This window comes from Peromyscus eremicus, chromosome 16_21, assembly GCF_949786415.1.
Source record: "Peromyscus eremicus chromosome 16_21, PerEre_H2_v1, whole genome shotgun sequence".
Classification (NCBI taxonomy): Eukaryota; Metazoa; Chordata; class Mammalia; order Rodentia; family Cricetidae; genus Peromyscus; species Peromyscus eremicus.
The window spans coordinates 4,203,957-4,225,503 of record NC_081432.1 but is presented as its reverse complement, the minus strand read 5'-3'; the positions used below and the strand labels follow the sequence as shown (position 1 = coordinate 4,225,503).

The window sequence follows — 21,547 nt, the reverse complement described above, 5'->3', positions numbered from 1 at the left end:
CAAGCATCTGTAATGTGATCTGGCGCCCTCTTCTGGCATGCAGACAGAATATACAAAAGAAATAAATCTTTAAAAAAATGCTTTCTTTAAAAAAAAAAAAAATCACCAGCTAGGGACGGGGGTAGGAGGAGCTCCCTACGAGAACACTTTGGAGCATGCAGTAATCCCTCAAAATGGAACATCAAAAACAACCTAGATCCGTTTATTGAGAAAAGGAGGAGAGTGGGCATGGAGATCACTAGCTTTTCCTAGCACCCATCCACTCAGGTACATTTGTGCAGCTGAGTACTAAGGCATCAGAGCACTGTTCTGGGAGCACCATTGTCTGTGAGAGTGGGGACAAGGGGGTACCTATCCAGTAGAGGAACAGGGAACAGGAAGGTGAAGGAGTCACTGGAGAAGGTAGCAGACTTTTGCTCACTGGCCATGGAGGACCAGACCCCTGGGAATCAAGAGTGGTTGGTTGCAGCCATTTCTAAACTTTGAATTACCTCCTCGCCCTCTCTGCCTTCTTCACTAAAAGGGCCAGTGAAGACAGTAGCTGTGCTCAGTGCTGCACAGAAAGCCCAGGCTCTGCCGGAAGGTGTTGGTGTGCATCAAGGTGAGAGGCTAGCCCGAAGGAAGCCGGGCTGTGGGAGGTCACACAACTACTTAGGGAGTCAGAAAGCAGTGGTGAACACTACTGGGACTGGAGAGATGGCTCCGTGGTTTAGACACTGGCTGCTCTTGCAGAGAACCAGGGCTCAGTTCCCAGCACCCACAAGGCGGCTCACAACTCCTATAACTTCAGTTCCAGGAAGCCCAATGCTCTCTTCCTACCTCCACTGGCATTGCTTGCACATGGTGCACACACACACACACACACACACACACACCACACACACATACACATACACACCACACACACACCACACACACACACACACACCACACACACACACACACCACACACACACACCACACACACACACACCACACACACACACCACACACACATACACACACCACACACACACACACATCACACACATACACACACACACACATACACACACACACATACACACACACCACACACCACACACACACACACACACACACCACACACACACACACACCACACACATACACACCACACACACACACACACACCACACACACACACATACACACACCACACACACACACACACATACATACACACACACACACAAAAAAAAAATTAATTAAAAAAATGTAATGATAGCCAGGTGTGGTGGCACCTGTCTTTAATCCCAGCACTCAGGAGGCAGAGGCAGGTGGAGCTCTGTGAGTTCTAGGCCAGCCTGGGCTACATAATGAGACCCTGTCTGACTATGACATTCTGCTGACGTGAGGAGAGATGCATTCTGGGATGATTCAGACATAGGCCTCACTCAGCTCTGCCCGCTGTGGCATGAAGAGTAAGCCGAGTGCCCAATGCATGGCTTCTTGAGCAGGTGAAGGAACCTGGGCAGTGGGGGCCTGGGCTGCAAACTCCTGTCCTGCGCAGCCTACCTGCTGCTTCCCTTCAGGGGCTGGAGAGAACGTTCTGTCACTGACGGGCCCTGCTCTAGGTCCTTTGCGTCACCGGGTAACGGGCCTGCAGGAAGTTGTGGGGTACAGAGAACATAGCTCCTGCCAGCAGATGGGCTTGTAAGCCCTCCCAGGGCCCAGGGCGGCAGACAGCACCACCTCCTGGGAGCCCTCACTGACTTCTCTGGCCAGTCATGGTGATCTCCACGGGAGTGAGTGGTACTGAACTGTCAGCACTCTTGCTAACTTGTCCCCAGTCCTTGAATGATCACTCTGGATCCAGAGCCTGGTCCCACTGGGTGCATCCTTTGTGCTTTGTGTTTGTGAAGTGAGCGTGCTGGTCATGGACACTTAAAGGAGTGAGTGAGTGAGGGCCTCAGTCCTCTATCCCTCGGGAAGCAAGGCCCTCAAGGGTTAACCAGGAGCCCGCCTGCGGTCTGAGGTAGGCAGGGAGCGTATTTGTTCAGGTAAATAAGGAAGGATTACTTATAATGGGAAAGCTGGCAGACCAACTCTCTATCTTACTTCTGACTTCCTTCCAGCGAATTCCTGCACTCCGTCTGCTGTCCACTGGGCCTCCCACACCCAGTCCCCCGGCCTGCGGCTGCCCCTGTAAGCACCCCAGGTTAGGGCCTCGTCATGGTGTCAACAGGTGTTCCTGAGCCTCGAACAGGGGCCTGCCTGTAGACCCTCAGGCCTGAGACCCCAGCCTCGCCCTCAGCGGTGGACAGGCCCTGGTGGCCCACCTGAGGGTCACCTCTGCCCCAGCCCTGCTGGCCCCACTGATGTCTGGCTGAGACCCAGCAGTGGTCGCGCCCACTGCCTCCTCGTGGTCCCTTAGGGTAGCTCTGCGGAGGACAACTCCTTGGACACCAGGCGGCTAGCGGGTGAGTGTGGCGGGAGGCAGTGTGCCCTTCCAGAGGGTCCCCGTCCGTTGTGGGGAGGCTGATGGCTAACACAGATCGGAGGCACACTTTGCAAGCTTGGAGCTCGTGTTCCAGATACTAGGGACTTTTCCATAAAGTCTTGTTCCTTCCATATGCTTCCATTTGCCTTGCTGGGTCAGACCCAGAGCTTAGGGGGCACCCCCTTTTTCTGGGGTCCCCATGTCTGTGGGCCCTGCACAGAGCCTATCCTATGCAGTTTGAGGGGAAAGCAGCCATGTGGGTGTATGGCACCCCTGGGTCTGGCCAGCTCTGCCCCGACTCAGGCAGCTGATCGGCTAATGCCACCTTGGCTGCTCTGCCAGAGGGAAGGAGTGGGTGTTTTCCTGGCCACAGTGGACAGACAGAGGCCCACGGGACCTGGGGGCTCAAGGCATGAACTAGAGCAAGAGAGACAGGTCCAGAGCTCAGGAAACTGGCCCATCATGGTGGCACAGGCCGGCAGTCTGGGGGGCACCACAGAGCAAATCTAGGCACCCAGAAAGCAGAGAGACCACATGGGAAAAGAGCAATGTGTGTGGGGTAGGGGTCCTGAGATGCTCATTCTTTTCTTTCGGTTCTTTGGGGTGTTTATCCTGAGGGGGCCTTACTCACTATGTAGGCCTTGCTGGTCTCCAGCTCACAGATCATCTGCCTCTGCCTTGGAGCGCTGTGGTTAAAGGCGTGCGCCATCGTACTGGCTGGGATTTGAGACGTCTCTGTAGCCCTGGCGCTCAGTCCTGTAGTACAGGCTGGTCTTGAATTCACATTAAACCTCACCCTGAAGACACTCATTTCTGCTTGTTTAGGTTTTTAAAAATTGCATTTATTTTGAGAGTGTGTGACCAGGGGTAGGGGTGTGGATGTGGGGGTTATAAGAAAACCTGTGGCCTGGGGTCCTTTAGAGATACACCTGCCTCTGCCTCCTGAGTGCCACCTCGCCCAGCTTGGAGTCAGCTCTGCCTTCGTGTGCCAGCCCCAAGGCACTCATTCATAAAATCTGTCAAATTCCCATAGTGAGGAGAGAAGGGAGTGAGCGGTAGGAATGATAGGGTGGGGGGTGAGGGCCTGAGCACCCGAGGTGCCCCTGAGGCTGGCTGAGGTATGCCTGTGTGTGTGTATGTGTGTGTGTGTGTGTGTGTGTGTGTCCTGAGACTGACTGAAGTGTGAGTGTGTGCGCGCGCGTGCGTGCGTGCGTGCGTGTGTGTGTGTGTGTGTGTGTGTGTGTGTGTGTAAGTGCATGTGCATGCATAGGTCCACTGTGTGGGCCCCCTGACCTCCCTGACTCCATTCCCAGCAGTGTCCAACAGTTCAGTCCAGCCACCGCCCTCCATGGCTGACCCCATCCCCCTGGACAAGATGGAGACCCAGCTCATTTCCTGCCCCCACCTCACCAAGCAAACACCTTCCACACAACCCCAATAAAGCTGCGATGTCCCATCCCAGCTGCTCCCCTGAGTAACAAAGTAAACAGGCCCTGCAGCCTCCCCAGCCCGAGGTAGAGGGCAGAGCAAGCAGGTGCTGCCCACCGTGCAGATGGCCCCAGCAAGCTGGGCGTCTGCTGCCTGCTGGAAGAGTGCCCCCGTCTCAGCACACAGCGGGCTGGAAGGCTGAGGAAGGGCAGAGATGGTCGCGCTGGGTCTAGGAGCCTGGCTGTGAGTGGACCAGCATCTCTTCATGTCAGGTATGGAGGGTGCCCGGAGCGTTGAACATTCTGTTCCTGCAAGTTTCACCTGTCACTCATACTCATAAGAACCCTGTGAGTCAGGTGGGACTCCCTGCCACCCGAGACAGAAGGGTTACACTCCGCGGATGTCCAGTGGCTAAGAACGGGGCCTGGCGGGAACCAGAGCAGGAGACTCTGAACTGGCTGGCTTGCTGTGGCCTGTGCTGAATCCAGAAAGGGTCAGCACTAGCTGGCTGGAAGACCAAGGCCCTGATGCAGAGCAGGAAGGGATGGGTTAAGGACCATGGGGCGTCTCTGTCCCTCGGTGTGCTTGCAGCTCCTTGCCTGCTGACTAGGAAGGTTATACGAGCTAGTCTCCTCGGTGAAAGGTGGCGTCGTGAAGGAGACGTGCTAGATGGTGTGGGACTTTGAAAGCTGCATAGGAGTTGGCTAGACGCTGGTTGGACTTGCCAGCTTATACCTTAGGCTTGAGGGGGCATACAATGGGCAGGGATTCCTGGCTCCAGCTCCCACCAGAAGGTAAGGAGGTGTAGGCGAGACCAGCAGCTATCCAGACCTGGGAGGAGTGGGGGAAGGGCAAAGAGTCCAGCCCTCCCTCGCCTCCGAGCACCTCACTTACTGAGCACCACAGTCTGTTCTCACCCCTCCTTCCTCTCCTTCCCTCTTCTCCAGTTCCTCCCTTCACCTGTTCCCAGGTGTGCATTCAAGCAGACTCCGCCATCACAATCTACAGGAATGCCCCCTGTCAGTAAGCCAGGCAACCCACAGCCATTAACGAACTTCACAACTCTCTCATAAGAAAGCCTCCAGACTTTCTGGGGAACAGGAGGCAGGGCCTAGCTCCCGCCAGGGACCCTCCCCTCGTCCCAGAGCCCCCCCGGCAGCTCAGCAGGTAGAACCGCTCCTCTCAAAGCAAACCTTGGCACCGTGGCCCTGGGCCCTTGCCGACATTTAACGCTCTGGGTTCCAGCTGCCAGCGAGAAGCCTGAACCCGCCATTCCTTTCCCACCATTCCTTCTGATCGGTCCTGGCCACCCAGGACCTTGCTAGCACTCTGCAGGGGCCGTGGGACAAGGGCCTCCCAGCACAGGAGAAAAAGACAATGAGACCTGTCAGGGTTCTTCCGGATTGGAGGCACCCCTGCCCCCCAGGGCTGAGCTGGGTAAAGGGACAGCTAGTGGCTTTCCAAGCTGGGTTCAGGCTCAGAGGCGGTGACAGAGGTCAGGCTGAAGGGACTTGCCTCCTGTCCCATGTGAGTGCAGTCTCCCAACCAGAAGGGACCTATATCTACTGGTGCCTCCTCACTCCAGTCCCAGCCTCCCTGGGAGTTCATTCTGGGTCTGGATTGGTTGCTGGAGGTTTCAGGGGAGAGAGAAGCTGCTGTATCCTGCCCTCTGAGGAGGGTCCCTGGGCTCAAATGTGGGAGACCTGTGCCTGCTAGAGAGGGAATGAACCCCGAGAGCTCCATGAATAAAGGGGCTTCACTGGGGGGCACACACACATACACACACACACACATACACACACACATACATACGCATACACACACACATACACACACACACACACACACACACACACACACGAGGCCAAGTGAGGATATAAACTGCAGTTTCTGGAAAATTCTGACAGCCAGGCAAAATGGAACTCGACAGGGTGGTTAGTGGACTCTCTCTCTTCCAGGCTCGCCTGGGCTGCGGCCTTGCTGACAGCAGGGAGCAGGGACAGGCAGACAGTAACTGTCGTCAGATGGGAGCCTTTCAGAACCTGTGAACACAGATTCCGGGGACACTCAGCTCTGTCTCTCCTCTTCCCTCGCTTCCCTCTCGTTTTTTAAAGACAAGGTCCCATGTGGCCTAAAGCAACCTCAGACGACGCTGGGGTAGTGGGAGGTCTGTTTGGTGGGGAGAGGTCAAGGCCAGCACTGAGGCGCTGCAGAGAGGAAGGCCTGAGTCCAGCTCACCTGAAGGGCTGTGATGAAGAGTAAGGCTACTGGGTCCCAGGGAGGAGGGCTTGACAGGCGGAGATGGGCAAGGGAGTGGCAGGCCAGGGGGAGACTGGAGCCTGCAAGCCTGAGGCTCCCTGAGGCCTAGCCTGGTCTGGCTCTCTCCAAGGTGCTGAGAAGCTGGTGGGTATTGGGGTGCAGGTGTAAGGGACCTACATACTCTGTGGGTCTCTTCACCAGGTCCTAGTCTTGCCCCATACCCTGTCTCTAGCCTATTTAAGGGGTTCAGAGGTTGGCAGGGTTTGGGGAGTAGCCAACAGCCAGGGCCAGACCTCTTGTGAGGCCACCAGAGACTGAGCAGGGGGTGACGGTGACTGACTGTAACCTCCCTCACTTGAGGTCCCTCAGTGCTACTTTTCCCAGGGCCTGAAGCTGGGTCCTGGGATCTCGGCCACTAAGATTGGGTCTCAGGACAGGGGGTGGCCTAAGGCATTTTCATGCTACATCTTCATGTTCTGCCACCATCCCTAGGAGGCTGGGTCTGGAAGAAGGAATCCCACAGGACATAGAGAACAGGGGCTCCCAACACACGGCCACCAGGCATTTCATAAGGGCCTCCTGGGCAACTTCACTCCCTGAGGATGGAGTACTGGATATGAACAGAGGACATGGGGGCAAAGGAGCCCCAAAGGGAATGAGGTACCCAGAAACAGCTGCACTCAGTCTCCACCACTGGTCCCTCTGCGGGCTCCCCTCACTCACCATCCTGGGGGACAGGAGGTACTGAGGGATGAACTCCAAGTTATGAAGCTCTATCCGCTAACCCTCTGGTGTGGCCCTGCCTACTGACTCGGCCTGCACCAGCTGTCACCAAGCTTGCTTTTGTCTGGAGAGGCAGCCAGGGCTTCTGGGGGAAGAGCAAGCCAGACCCACTGAGCCTTAATCCAGATGCATGGCTTTACCCCCCCGAGATCAGCTCGAGGTTTGGAGACCTGAGGTGTCACTCAGGAGACTGTAGTCCTGGGCAATTGAGGGAGACAGAGAGTAGGCTCTGTCCAACACGCCAGGCCCCGGCAGACCCCCGGCTTGTTTCGGGACCTCAGGTCTACAGAGCAGGTGTCTGGTTAGGTGCTGATTCTTCAGCGCGTGTCTGGGTCCCTCCCTGCCACCCCCTGACCTGCAGCCTCCCGCAAGTCCTCATATTCCCACAGGCAGATGGCTTTCTGAGGATTTAGTCACGGACTAAGTTGCCAGTCACCGGTGGGCCATCAGAAAGGGAGACCTGAAAAGGGCCCCATGGGGGCGGACGCTTAGGGAGCTCGGGATGAGAAAGACACAGCATCTTGGGAAAGAGGACAGAAACGGGAAAATACCACCACCACCACGACGATGATGTCCAGTGCAGGGAACAGAAGCGCCAGCCTTATCAGAGCCTGGACGTGAGGAGGATGTGCTGACTGGAGGTTCCGGCTGCCACACAGCTTCCCTCGTTCTGAGTCTCATCTATGCAGCGCTAGAAACAGAACCCCCGGCTTCGTGCATGCTGAGCAAGTGCCCTGCCAACCGAGCCACATCCCAGCCCCTGGGGCCAGGCCGGCAGTAGGGACCATGCTTGCCAGGTTCTTGAACAGAGGAGTCTGATAAAAGGGTGTCGGAAGGAAATGAACTTGACTCTGGGGTGGGGTGAGCAGCCAAGAGCAGAAGATGAACCTTGGAGGAGGAAGGGACCCAATCGGGAGGTGGCAAGACACCCCGGAAGAGGGAGGTGGCCAGAGCAGGTGCCTTAAAGAGACTGTGGTCCAAGGAGCAGAGCCCACACACAGGCAGGTTACACTCTCCTGAGCCTGGCCATCTTCACCTATGAGGGGAGACCCTATTCCACGTCCCCAAGGCTGTGGGTAGCTGTCCTAGTTAGGGTGACTGTTGCTGTGAGGAAACACCATGACCAAAGCAAGGTGGGGAGGAAAGGGTTTATTTGGCTTACACTTCCACATCACTGTTCATCATCGAAGGAAGCCAGGACAGGAACTCAAGCAGGGCAGGAACCTGGAGGCAGGAGCTGATGCAGAGGCCATGGAGGGGAGCTGCTTACTGGCTTACTTCCCATGGCTTGCTCAGCCTGCTTTCTTATAGAACCCAGGACCAGCAGCCCAGGAATGGCACCATCCACCATGGGCTGGGCTCTCCCCCAAAAATCACTAATTAAGAAAATGCCCTCCAGGCTTGCCTACAGCCAGATCTTATGGAGGCATTTTCTCAACTGAGGCTCCCTTCTCTCTGATGATTTTAGCTTGTGTCAAGTTGACCTAAAACTGCTGGGCGGTGGTGGCGCGTGCCTTTAGTCCTGGCACTCAGGAGGCAGAAATGGGCAGATCTCTGTGAGTTCGAGGCCAGCCTGGGCTACAGATTGAGTTCCAGGACAGGCTCCAAAGCCTGTTTTTCGAGCTATCTCGAAAAACCAAAAGAAAAGTTGACATAAAACTATCCAGCATGGTGTGTATGTGTGGGCGCCCTGGCATGCCAGTGTCTGCATTCTCTGCGACAGCCTTTTCTCCTGCCTCAGCCCAGCTGCAGCCAAGTTACCAGGCCCCAGGCATCAGGGGCCCTTTCCTCCACTGCTAGTCCATTGTTCAGTCGGGAGCTCTGGGCATTGGAAAGCAGAGATGGAGGGGAGGCAGAAGTCTCTGCTGAGGAAGGGTCCAGCCGGCCTCATTTGCACCTTGACTGCCTCACCAGTAAAACAGGGGTAAGAAGGAGTTTGGGCTGCCTCCCCCTGGAGAGGATATGGGTGCCAGGGCCACAAAGCCTACTCAACAGATGAGGTAAGAATGTGGCATTACATAGTACCCAGGCCAGCACTGGCCCATCTGGCCCCTCTTGCCACAGTACCTGGACCCCAGCACCTGTCTCCCCACACACACCTGTGGCTGAGGCCAGACAAACACAAGGCCATAGAGAATCGAATTCTCCTGCCCTTTGGAAAAGCTAGTGGCTGGGCACAGGGCCCAGGGAGCTGGCAGGGACTGTCCTAACGTGGCAGCCGTGGGGCTGCTGGGGATGTGGATGGGGCGGGAGGCCACTGAGGGGTGAAAGAGGAGGGATGGAGATTGGAGAAGGCTCTCCTGGGGTGGGGCCACCACCTGGGGTATAGGGTGTGGGCACAGGCCAGGGTGGGGACTCGGGCAGAGCAGGCTGTGGACACTGCCTTGGTAAACACCAAGGGCCCATGGCACACACGCATGTTTGCACAGAAGGACTTGAAATTAATCCAGGCCTGCCCTCTGTCCCCCGAAACTCCAGACCCCCCCATCTCTGCCCACTCCACCCACCCTAACCTTTTCTTCCTTGTTACTTAAAGGATTCTTTGAAAGGAAGAGTTGGAACCAGAGGCAACACCTTCTCCTCCTCTGTTGGCTTTCCCTCCCTGCAGCAGCCTGCAGGGCTGTGCTGGAGGGTGGGAGAACTGGGCACTGAGCAAGGGGGGTGGGCACTGAGCAGGGGTGTGGGCACTGAGCAGGGGGGTGGGCACTGAGCAAGGGGGTGGGCACTGAGCAGGGGCGTGGGCACTGAGCAGGGGGGGTGGGCACTGAGCAGGGGCATGGGCACTAAGCAGGGGTGTGGGCACTGAGCAGGGGGGGTGGGCACTGAGCAGGGGCATGGGCACTAAGCAGAGGGGGTGGGTACTGAGAAGGGGGTGGGTACTGAGCAAGGGGGTGAGTACTGAGCAAGGGGGGTGGGTACTGAGCAAGGGGGGGTAGGCACTGAGCAAGGGGGGGTAGGCACTGAGCAAGGGGGGTGGGCACTGAGCAGGGGCATGGGCACTGAGCAGGGGCGTGGGCACTGAGCAGGGGGGGTGGGCACTGAGCAGGGGCATGGGCACTAAGCAGAGGGGGTGGGTACTGAGCAAGGGGGTGAGTACTGAGCAAGGGGGGTGGGTACTGAGCAAGGGGGTGGGTACTGAGCAAGGGGGTGGGCACTGAGCAAGGGGGTGGGCACTGAGCAATGGGGGTGGGTACTGAGCCAGGGGGTGGGTACTGAGCCAGGGGGGTGGGTACTGAGCAAGGGGGTGGGCACTGAGCCAGGGGTGGTGGGGAGAGAGCTGAAATTCATCTCGGCTGCATTCGTCAAGATTTGCTAGTCCAAAAGAACAGGAAGCCATTTCCTGAGTTGTGGGACGTTTTCAGACCGGTTAGCTTCAGCCCTTGAAGAATCCCAAGGGTTCTTCCAGTCTGGGTCTTTCCCTTTGCTCCTGTAGTGGCAAAAGCCAGCTGCACAGTGGACCCTCGAGAATGAGCAGAGATGGATCAAGGTGCCCTGGGCCTTCCCACAGCTGCAGGTGCTACGTACTTAGGAATTACAGGAGGCAGGAGGACCGGATGGTCTAGGCCAGCCTGTGCTACCTAAGACCTTAAAAAGAATTGCCCCTCCACCTGCCCAGGCCCGATCTTGCCCACACATCCACCTTATTGTCTTCCAGCCAGCCCTGTACTCACTGCCCAGTGACCCAGAAGCCCCCAGGCCTCTCCCAGGCCCAGCCCACTGCCTGCTGAGCCTGAGTCTTATAACCAGCTTAGTGGCCCCCACAGAGCCTGGGCAGCCACCAGACCCACCTTCCTTCTTCTCTGATTTCTACAGACGCAGCAGCATGGGCAGCGCCAGCCCAGGCCTGAGCAATGTGTCCCCTGGCTACCTGCTGCTGTCCCCAGATGTGGCACTGAGGACAGGTGTGGAGAAGGCGGAGGCAGGAGCAGTGGGTCCTGAGAAGCGAGAATGGAGCCCCAGCCCTCCCGCCACCCCTGAGCAGGGCCTGTCTGCTTTCTACCTCTCCTACTTTAACATGTACCCTGAGGATGGCAGCTGGGTAGCCAAGGTCCCCGAGGCCGGTGCCCGGGAGGAGCCACTGGAGGAGCCTGAGCAGTGTCCGGTCATCGACAGCCAGGCCTCGGCGAGCAGCCTGGATGAACACTCGCTTGAGCAGGTGCAGTCCATGGTGGTGGGCGAGGTCCTGAAGGACATCGAGACAGCGTGCAAGCTGCTCAACATCACAGCAGGTGAGACCCTCCCTGCCACCTCCACCGGGGACACTCGCAGGGTGGGGGTCTGCCAGATGGACTCTGATCACCTTGGGCAGCCCAGAACACACAGCTGCTGGAGCCAGGCCCAGGCCCAACCACACCTGCCCTCACTTAGTGGATAAAGAGCGTTCATGTGCTGTTCCAACTAGCTCCCACCTTTCCTGGGACTCAGCTTCCCTCGCCCATCACTCTGTTCCAGCTGCTTGGTCTCCCTGCTTTTCCCACAACACTCACCCCAGGACCTTTGCACCTGCTGGACCTTCAACCAAGAGTGCTTTCCCATGGATATCCTCCTTAGCCCGTCCCTGGCCGCCTTCGGGTCTTAACTGGCAGCAACCCCATGAGACCACTGATCCTCGGATGAGATTGTCTCCCGCACCCCACCTCTTGCTCCCCCCCCCCCGTTTTCTTGCTCTCGCAATACAATTGAAAGGTCCGAGAGCACGTTTGTTCCCACCTCGCTTGCTGTCTGTACCCCACTAAAGGATTTGGGTACCCCAGCTCCTAGACAGCACTGGACGTGAGAGGTCTTCAATAAACAATCACTGATTGACTTCACCCTTCAGGGACTGGGGGACTAAACAATGAACAGGACATAGAGGTCCCTCTGTGTGTGGAGCCAGCATGATGGGTGGCCCTAGTCAACTGGTAGGGAAGGCTGTGACGAGGAGGGGATACCAAGGAACAGACGGTGTGTGTGTGTGTGTGTGTGTGCGCGCACACACACGTGCGCGCACCTGCCTGGTCTGGGGTGTGTCATGGAACCAGTGCTCTAGGTGGGATGGCTGGGGGGCAGGGAGTCCTGGCCTCCACCCTGTAGCATTCTAATGGGAGGGAGGGGCTTCTCTTGCCCCTTGCACTCAGCTCCTGCATGCCTCCCCCACCCCCCATGAATCTGCTTAGATGCTCCCAGGTGGTGTCCCCCATTCAAGGCAGCTCCTGCCCACAGCTCCTCTTCTCCACTTTCCCACACTCTGGAGAGCCCTACCCCAGGAGGCTCTCCCACGGTTCCTCTTCCCCCATAGCGGCTTGGGAGGGCTGTACTCTCAGAACAATGGGGACAGAGACAAGTTGCATTGACCTCAAGGAGGAAAATGGCCTTACAAAGTGGGAGCGGTCTAGCTTGCGGGTCACTTGCCTGGGACACTGACTTGAACCAGCGTTCTCCTGGAGGACTGCCACTGTGACCCAGTCTGGTTCCAGCTGTGTGCCCCCGAGAGCAGCCTCCCAGGGGACACACACAGCTGGTGAATCCCTTCTCTACCTTTAGCTGATCCGTAGCCATTTGGGGCAGCTGCTATGAACCCAGCTAATCACTGGACAGGGATGCACACCCCTCCCCTCATGGGCCTCAGTTTCTTCATCTCTAAAATTCCAGGATGGAGGGGTTCCTGGGTGGGTTTTCCCCTTGAGAATGTTGTGGAAGGCGAGAGGTATCTGGCTGTTTGTGACTGAATGTCACTGTCTCCTTCAGAGCTAGTGTCTCTAGAAAGGCGCCCTGGGGGGCTGAACAGACACCTGGGCATGATGGGGTTGCAGAGGCAGCAAGCTTGTGTTAGGGCCATGGCTCTTCCTTCTCACTTCCTTTTTGTGGAAGTGTCTGCCACCACGGGGCTCCTCAAGGCTCTGGACATCCCCACCCTTAGGGGTGTGTGGTCCCGGGACAACAAAGCCCCATGGGTGTACCATCCCCCCATGGACAGTTGCCTTTGGGGTGGTGCCCGCCAGCAGTCCTGAGCGAAGATGCTGTCTCTTGCCCAGACCCTGGGGACTGGAGCCCTGGTAACGTGCAGAAGTGGCTGCTGTGGACAGAACACCAGTACCGGCTGCCTCCAGCCGGCAAGGCCTTCCAGGAGCTGGGCGGCAAGGAGCTATGCGCCATGTCGGAGGAGCAGTTCCGTCAGCGCGCACCCTTGGGCGGGGATGTGCTGCATGCACACCTGGACATCTGGAAGTCAGGTGAGACAGGGGACAGCACAGGCCGAGTCCCGCCTCGCTCCAGGCCATTATGTTGACCAGGCTGGCCTTGAACTTGCATCAATCCTCCTGCCTCTGCCTCCCAAGTGCTGAGATTACAGGCACACATCACCATGCCCAGCTCTTATTTTTCCTCCCCTTTTTAAGGTTAGCTTTATTTTCTATTAAAGAAGTCATGAAGACTATCAGGGGCTCAGTGGGTAAAGCTGCTCGTCTCCAAGCTTGACAACTCGGGACCTGCATGATAGGAGAGAATGGATCTCCCAAACTGTCCTCTGACTTCCACACGAGTGATGGCACACCTGTGTTTACACACTTACACAGCACTGTTGCCTGCTCTTTTTTTCCTCTTTGGCACTTTGGAGGATTCTGTGTTTGCTCATTGGGTCAAGGCCCCTTTTCTTAGAGGTCTGGGATGAATCAGGGGACTCTGAGTGATCAGCGCCTGCCCCAGCCCAGGTGCCTGGCCAGTGGATGTGACCTGAGCTTTGTCCCTGGCTGATGGCCTAGCAGTGGGCAGAGGGGGTGGCCTAGTGGATGGCTGGAGGGATAGGCCTGGTGCAAACGCTAAGGCCTCCCTCAGCACCTGCTGCCTGGCCACAGCTCCAACTGGCGTCCCAGTCCCATTTCAGTGAGCAAAGGGAAGCCCCTGCACATGGGGGCGACGCAGTGGCAGCTCTGACATCCTCACCCCCTTGTTAGCATCTTGTTACTCTAGATAGGCAAGAGGCAGGGAGCTGTAGGACCCCAGCCACAGGGAGTCATCCAACCTCCTCTCCTTGTCCCACAGCGGCCTGGATGAAGGAGAGGACCTTGCCTGGGGCCCTTCACTACTGCGGTGAGCCGGGCAGGCGCAGGAAGGCCTGGTGGGGTTGAGGGAGGCTGCCTGGGGAAGCGGGTGGTCGCAGCGGCCACTCACCCTGCCCCCCCTGGCTTCCAGCCTCCACCAGCGAGGAGGGCTGGACAGACGGCGAGGTGGATTCGTCGTGCTCCGGGCAGCCCATCCACCTGTGGCAGTTCCTCAAAGAGCTGCTGCTCAAGCCCCACAGTTACGGCCGCTTCATCCGCTGGCTCAACAAGGAGAAAGGTACGATCTGCGGGACACGTTCACCAGGGCGGGGAGGGGCTGGAAGGGGGCGGGACTTCTGTCAGAGGGACAGGTCTGTGGTGGGAGGGGCCAGAGCGGGAGGGTGGGGTTTCTATAGGGCGGGGCTCCGGGCTTTGTGGGCGGGGCTCAGACTGCTGAGCGGGGAGGGGCTGGGTTAGGGGCATGGCTTCTAGATGAGGGACAGGGTGGGGAGGGCAGGAAAGGTGAGGTTTTTGTGGTATGGAACCCCTACACAGAGCGTGGGCAGGGCTGGGGCGGGGCCTCTGTAGGCGGAGGTGCGACAGGTGGTGGGCAGGGCTTTAGCAGGGCTGGAGAGCATGGGCGGAGCTCCGATTGAGGCGGGGTTGGGGCGTGGCTCCAGCAGGGAGAGGCGCTGGGGTGTGGCCTAGACTGACTCCGCCTTCACCCTGTGCCAAATGTCACTCAGAGATCTGCACCCCTCCAACTCCAAGGATTCTAAGGTTTAGGGTGCTGTTTGTATCCTCGTCGCCCCCTCCACCAGACTTCACCCTGGTACTGAGACTCCTTCAGCACCTCACAGTGTCTGGAACACAGTATGAACTTGAGAGTATTTGCTGACAATGGAAAACATGGCTTCAGCAGGGCGTGGTGGCACAGGCCTTTAAGGCCAGCACTGGGCAGGCAGAGGCTGGTGGTGAATTTTATGCCTACTCCAGTCTACATAGAGAGAGCTTGTCTCAAAAAAAACAAAACAGGACTGGAAAGTCGCCTCAGTTGTTAAGAGTATTTTTAGTCTTGCACAGGACCAAGGTTCAATTCCCAGAACGACATGGCTGTTCTGGACTCTCTCTAACGCCAGCACCAGGGGTCTGATGCCCCCCTCTGACCTCTGCAGGCACCAGGCACGCACTTACAGACATGCAAGCAAAGCACTCATACACATGAAATAATAAAATAAATCTTTATACAATCTTAAAAACCAGAAAACATCATGTTTTGGGGGCCGGTGAGACAGCCCAGTGAGGGCAGGAACTTGCCACCAAGCCTGAAGACCTGAGTTCAATCCCTATGGGATGGAAAGGGAAACAATTCCTGCAAATTGTCTTCTGACCTCCACATACAGGCACTCTGGGGCATGTGTCTGCTGACACACACTCACATGATCATGAACAATAAATAAATGAACGTAAAAAATTAATAACAAGGGCTGGTGAGATGGCTCAGAGGTTAAGAGCACTGCTTTTTCTTCCAGAGGTCCTGAGTTCAATTCCCAGCAACCACATGGTGGCTCACAACCATCCGTAGTGAGATCTGGCGCCCTCTTCTGGCCTGTAGAGATATGTGCAGACAGAACACTGTATACATAATAAATAAATCTTTAAAAAAAAAAAAATTAATAACAAGAAAAATCATAGCTTCAACCTAGAGACTCATGGTGTTTATCAGAAACACAATGTGAGTCCCATATATGGCATTAAATGTTCTAGGTCCAGAATCGAAATGTTTAAAAACAAGTGAGTTTCACTTTAATGGTATTGCCTGACCTTTAATATAAAATTTCTAAATACTCCCCAAACGTGAACTCTTTAGAACACTGTCGTGGATTTCTGGCCAGGAAAGCCTGTCAAATATTCCCAAATCCTAAAACTCCAGGCTGTGATGCAGTGCTGACCCCAAATTTCAGATTAGGGATCCTCCACCTGCATTTGATCTAATACTATGCGTAAGTTAGAATTTCAGCCAGTAATAAAGGTAAAAATTATTGAAATATATTTGATAATGCCAGGTGTGGTGACACATGCCTTTAATCCCAGAACTCAAGAACAGCCAAGGTTATAGAGAGAGACCCTGTCTCAGAAAGAAAAGAAAGAAAGAAAGAAAGAAAGAAAGAAAGAAAGAAAGAAAGAAAGAAAGAAAGAAAGGAAGGAAGGAGAGAAGATGTTTGCTGAGTCGCATGGCCTGTCCCTGGGGCCCAGGGCTGAAGAGGGCCCCAGCATTTGTCTCTTATGCCTCCCCCAAAAGTGACTGATTGATCTCATCCCTCTTCTCATGCTCTCCACATGCCCCTCCTCTCTTCTCACTTTCCTTTCCCCCAGGCATCTTCAAAATTGAGGACTCTGCCCAGGTGGCCCGGCTGTGGGGTGTGCGTAAGAACCGGCCGGCCATGAACTATGATAAGCTAAGTCGCTCCATCCGCCAGTATTACAAGAAGGGGATCATCCGCAAACCTGACATCTCTCAGCGCCTCGTCTACCAGTTTGTACATCCTGTCTGAGAGCCACAGAGGCCAGAGGCCTACAGCCTGCCCCAGACAGCCACGCTCTGCTGCCCAGGGCTCTGCCCAATATGAATCCGGGGGCTGCTGGCATTCCAGAAGCCAAGGTCACGGAGAGACAGTCACTGATCTGGGATACACATGAGCTCTCTGGGTCCCTCTTCAGGTCATACTGCTCAAGTACACAGGCCCCTGGAGGGTCAAGGGAGCTAGGGTTGCTCACAAATGGAGAATTCCCCCACCCAGGCTTGGACTGTGAGATTCCTGGAGGAACCACCTACGGCAAGAAGGGACTGGACCAAGGCAACTCACAGGACGGTGATGTTACTGCCTTCTGTTTCTGCCACCACCCTGTGCCATAACTGGCCTGGTGCTCAGAGATGTCTGCACCATGCTGGGGAGCCAGGGGCGCCCTAGGAATGGATAATAAAGATACAAGACAACTAACAGGTCCCCAGTGTCTGGCTGTGGATGGCACAGCCAAGAGGCCAGGAGTGGTTAAAGGTGACTGTGGTCACGGGTGTTCAGGGTGGTGATCACAAGGAAAGCTTGCCCAGGGAGGTGTCATGGAGCTGAGCCTAAGAGAAAAATGGTAGCTGTTTGGTAGAAGTCATGAAGAGGCAGAGAGTCCTCCAGGCCGAAGTAGCTAGTCTAGCCAGCCACTGCATCCTCCTCAACCGGGCAGGGCTGAAGCAGGAGTGGGCCAGGCTGGAGAGCATCTGTACACAGGCCCGAAGTAAGGAAGGCAGCCTCTGCACCTGCTCTGTTGAAGGGCAGGGCTTGCCGCCAGGTGTGCCCAGGTGTGCCAGGGGTCTGGCTCTCCTGCAAGAGGCCCAGAGCTATTATATTTGCCTGGCCACCCTAGAGAGCTGAGTCACATGGTGGACGGTGGGAGACGGTGGGCGATTCAGGCTGTTAATGGGGCGGTAGCTTTGTAAGGATGCTGGGGTTTCAGTCTCTGTCCCCCAGAGACTTCCCAAGATCCATCCATGGAGTTGTGTCCCTTACCTGGGCACGAGAGCCACCTGAGTGTGGGGAGCTGGGCATGCATCTGCTCGTTCTCCTGAGCAACTCAGCGTATCACACGTCCCTGGTTTATTTGCCCAAATCAAGCCTCCTGAGGCCCTGCCATGCACTGGCCATGCCCACTCCTTCTTGTCATTGATTTTCTCAACAAAATCATGAAGTCAGGGTCACTTCTCTATTCTGCACATGGCCAATCAGAAGTCCAGGATGACGGAGCAATTAGCTCACAGTCACGCAGCTATGGATGCCAGGCCCGGGAGATGAGCTCACACCGTCCCTCCAGGGACAGGAGTCTCCCTGCCTTTCCTTCCTAAACAAGCTGGCACCTCAGCCCCACAGCCCTTAGCTTCTGAGGCCAGTCTTCTAGGAGAAAGATCAGGGAGCCAGCAGCACCCAGAGCACAAAGGGGCTTTTTGGTTTTTGTCTTTTGAGACAGGGCTTCTCTTTGTAACCACCCTGGCTGTCCTGGAACTCACTCTGTAGACCAGGCTGGCCTCGAACTCAGAGATCCACCTGCCTCTGCCTCCTGAGTGCTGGGATTAAAGGTGTATGCCACCTCACCAGGTTGGACCACCAAGGGTTAAAGGCATCTTGTACCCTGCCTTCTGCCCCCAGCAATTTTATTGTCTCCTGAAGAATGTTTACCCCTGACAGAGAGCAAACAGCGCCTTGGCATCTGTCAGTCGGGATTGGACTTGACAGGAGGGGTGTGTGTGTGTGTGTGTGTGTGTGTGTGTGTGTGTGTGTGTGTGTGATCTACCCAGGCCTCTGCCTTGCTAGGCCCCAGCTGTCTCCCATCCCCAGGGAAGAGGCAGACTGGGACTCTGGCCAGAGGTCGGCTCAGTGCTCTGTTAAACTGGTTTTGTCTCCAGCCAGCCTATCCTGCCCCTCAGGAGTCCCTGAAGTCACACTGGATGTCCCAGCTGTGCCTGGGCCAGGCTCAAAGCTTAGGCAGGCCTGGGGGTTTCTCAAATGGGCTGGGGTATCCGGGAGCTGTAGGGCTGGGGTTTTCTCAAATGGGCAGAGGTACTGGGGAGCAGGAACAGCTCCACCTAGGGGAGGTATGGGAGATCACTTTGACTCTAAGATTCCTGGGTTGGGCATGGAGGCCTGAGCCTGTAATGCTAGCATTTGGAAACGGGAGGCAAGAGTTCAAGGTCACCCTCAGCTATACAGCCAGTTAGAGGCCAGCTTTATGAGACTGTTTTTTATCATTTTATTTTAGACTTACTTATGCATATGGGTGTCTTGCCTGCACATATGTCTGTACCACATTCATGCAGTGCCTTCGGAGGTCAGAAGAGGGTGTAGGATCCCCGGGACTGGAATTACAGAAGGTTGTAAACTGCCATGTGGGTGCTGGGGATTGAATCTGGATCCTCTGCTAGAGCGGCCAGTGCTCTTAACTGCTGAGCAAACTCCTCAGCCCTAGTGAGACTAGTTTCAGCAAAGGAAAAAAAAGAAAGGAATGAATAAAGGGGAGGGGTGCAGAGGAAGGGAAGAAGAGGAGGGAGAAGGGAAAAGGGGGGGGGGGAGGAAGGCAGGCCGGTGAGATGGCGCAGCCTGTAAAGGGTCCTGCCAGGAAACCGGAGGTTGTCCACGGCCCTCCACAGGAAGCACATGTGCGCTCAAGCATGCTCTTGGTTGCTGGGTCTCTGGAACATTCACACACATTCAATAAAAATGTAAACAAACTGTTTAAAGGAATGAAGGAGGAGAATGAAAGGAATAAGCAAGAAGAGTCCTGTCGGGGAAGAGCAGAGCTTCAGCTACGGATGGATTTAGGAGATCGAGGCAGATGATGGCCATGCCAGCCTCACCTCCTCTCACCGTGTGCACCCTGGGGGGGGGCTGTGTGCACCCTGGGGGGGGTGCTGTGTGCACCCTGGGGGGGGGGCCTGTGTGCACCCTGGGGGGGAGTGCTGTGTGCACCCTGGGGGGGGTGCTGTGTGCACCCTGGGGGGGGGGCCTGTGTGCACCCTGGGGGGGGTGCTGTGTGCACCCTGGGGGGGGTGCTGTGTGCACCCTGGGGGGGGGTGCTGTGTGCACCCTGGGAGGGAAGGGCTGTGTGCACCCTGGGAGGGAAGGGCTGTGTGCACCCTGGGAGGGAAGGGCTGTGTGCACCCTGGGGGGGGTGCTGTGTGCACCCTGGGGGGGGTGCTGTGTGCACCCTGGGGGGGGTGCTGTGTGCACCCTGGGGGGGAGTGCTGTGTGCACCCTGGGGGGGGTGCTGTGTGCACCCTGGGGGGGGTGCTGTGTGCACCCTGGGGGGGGTGCTGTGTGCACCCTGGGGGGAGTGCTGTGTGCACCCTGGGGGGGGTGCTGTGTGCACCCTGGGAGGAGGAGTGCTGTGTGCACCCTGGGGGGGAGTGCTGTGTGCACCCTGGGGGGAGTGCTGTGTGCACCCTGGGAGGGAAGGGCTGTGTGCACCCTGGGGGGAGTGCTGTGTGCACCCTGGGGGGAGTGCTGTGTGCACCCTGGGAGGGAAGGGCTGTGTGCACCCTGGGGGGGGAGTGCTGTGTGCACCCTGGGGGGAGTGCTGTGTGCACCCTGGGGGGGGTGCTGTGTGCACCCTGGGGGGGAGGGCTGTGTGCACCCTGGGGGGGGAGTGCTGTGTGCACCCTGGGGGGGAGTGCTGTGTGCACCCTGGGAGGGAAGGGCTGTGTGCACCCTGGGGGGGGAGTGCTGTGTGCACCCTGGGGGGGAGTGCTGTGTGCACCCTGGGAGGGAAGGGCTGTGTGCACCCTGGGGGGGTGCTGTGTGCACCCTGGGGGGGGAGGGCTGTGTGCACCCTGGGAGGGAAGGGCTGTGTGCACCCTGGGGGGGAGGGCTGTGTGCACCCTGGGGGGGGGAGGGCTGTGTGCACCCTGGGAGGGAAGGGCTGTGTGCACCCTGGGGGGGGTGCTGTGTGCACCCGGGGGGGGGGTGCTGTGTGCACCCTGGGAGGGAAGGGCTGTGTGCACCCTGGGGGGGAGTGCTGTGTGCACCCGGGGGGGTGTGCTGTGTGCACCCTGGGAGGGAAGGGCTGTGTGCACCCTGGGGGGGGTGCTGTGTGCACCCTGGGAGGGGGAGGGCTGTGTGCACCCTGGGGGGGGGAGTGCTGTGTGCACCCTGGGAGGGGGAGGGCTGTGTGCACCCTGGGGTGGGTTGCTGGTGCAGGGGTTATGTTTGCGTGAGGCCCTATCAGACTACCAGGGTCAGAAGAGCCTCTGATACCCCCACAGACTGGGAGAGCTGAGGCAGGGGAAGGGGGGCGTGGGTCTCAGAAAAGACCCAGCTGAGGGCCTGGGAGGGCGTGGCAAGCTGAGCTCCGAGTCCTGCCAGGGCAGATGCTCCCAGGAGGCCTCCTACAAAATGTGTTCACAGTGGGGCAAGCAGCAGAGGAGCAAGAGGACCTTGTCACCCCATGGGGGGCCTCAGCAATGGCTTCTTAGAACTCCCTTTTAAAACTCAGAACTATTTGAAGATCCAGTTCACCCTTGAACCACGAATTTGGCTGTTTATTTATCGGTGGTGGTGCCTGGTATGGAAACAACCTCACATGTTAGACAAGAACCAACGGGCCACACCTCTGCCTTGGAGCCGCGAGTCTGGGACTTTAAATGCCCAGGTCCACCGGTCAGTGCTGCTACTTTGTACCTGAGGCCAGAGCCTGAGCAACCTCCTTTGGGTAAGACGTGGACCCTCAACTGCCCAGCTTGGACAGCACTTAGCCTTGCACAGGGCCACCCCACCCAGGACAGACAGCTTCATTACAGAGCTCCTTCCAAGGACCCACACAAACCCCCAGAACTAAAGATGCACACGATTCAGATGACAAGTCCAGCCAGGTTGACAGAATTCTGGTTTTATCCACAGCCATACAGTCACAACTGAGATATAGATATATATATATTTGTATTTATAGACCTTTCAGTTACACAATCATGTACAAAACAGGTGCATTGCTGAGGCCACAGCACTCTCGGAGTTTCACAAGTGTCTGGAACTAATGGAGTCAGGAAGCCTAGGGCGGC

The 21,547-nt window shown here is 56.9% G+C and overlaps 1 protein-coding gene across 2 annotated transcripts; it reads left to right on the top strand.

Moving 5' to 3' along the window:
- Nucleotides 1-10,754: 10,754 nt before the first annotated feature.
- On the top strand, nt 10,755-16,505 carry Spdef (SAM pointed domain containing ETS transcription factor). 2 transcript variants are annotated; one of them, XM_059244145.1, is made up of 5 exons: nt 10,755-11,160; nt 12,946-13,143; nt 13,952-13,999; nt 14,102-14,248; nt 16,327-16,505. In XM_059244145.1, the coding sequence occupies exons 1-5, from the start codon at nt 10,755-10,757 to the stop codon at nt 16,503-16,505; spliced, it is 978 nt and encodes a 325-aa protein (XP_059100128.1). The 2 variants fall into 2 exon arrangements, with proteins under 2 accessions (XP_059100128.1, XP_059100129.1); XM_059244146.1 differs by lacking the exon at nt 13,952-13,999.
- The last annotated feature ends 5,042 nt before the right edge of the window (nt 16,506-21,547 follow it).

Bases quoted from the DNA above. Each gene is read 5' to 3' on its own strand.
- Spdef (XM_059244145.1), top strand. From the start codon at position 10,755: ATGGGCAGCGCCAGCCCAGGCCTGAGCAATGTGTCCCCTGGCTACCTG. The intron at 13,144-13,951 runs GTGAGACAGGGG...CTTGTCCCACAG, and splicing joins CCTGGACATCTGGAAGTCAG to CGGCCTGGATGAAGGAGAGG. The intron at 14,000-14,101 runs GTGAGCCGGGCA...CCTGGCTTCCAG, and splicing joins TGGGGCCCTTCACTACTGCG to CCTCCACCAGCGAGGAGGGC.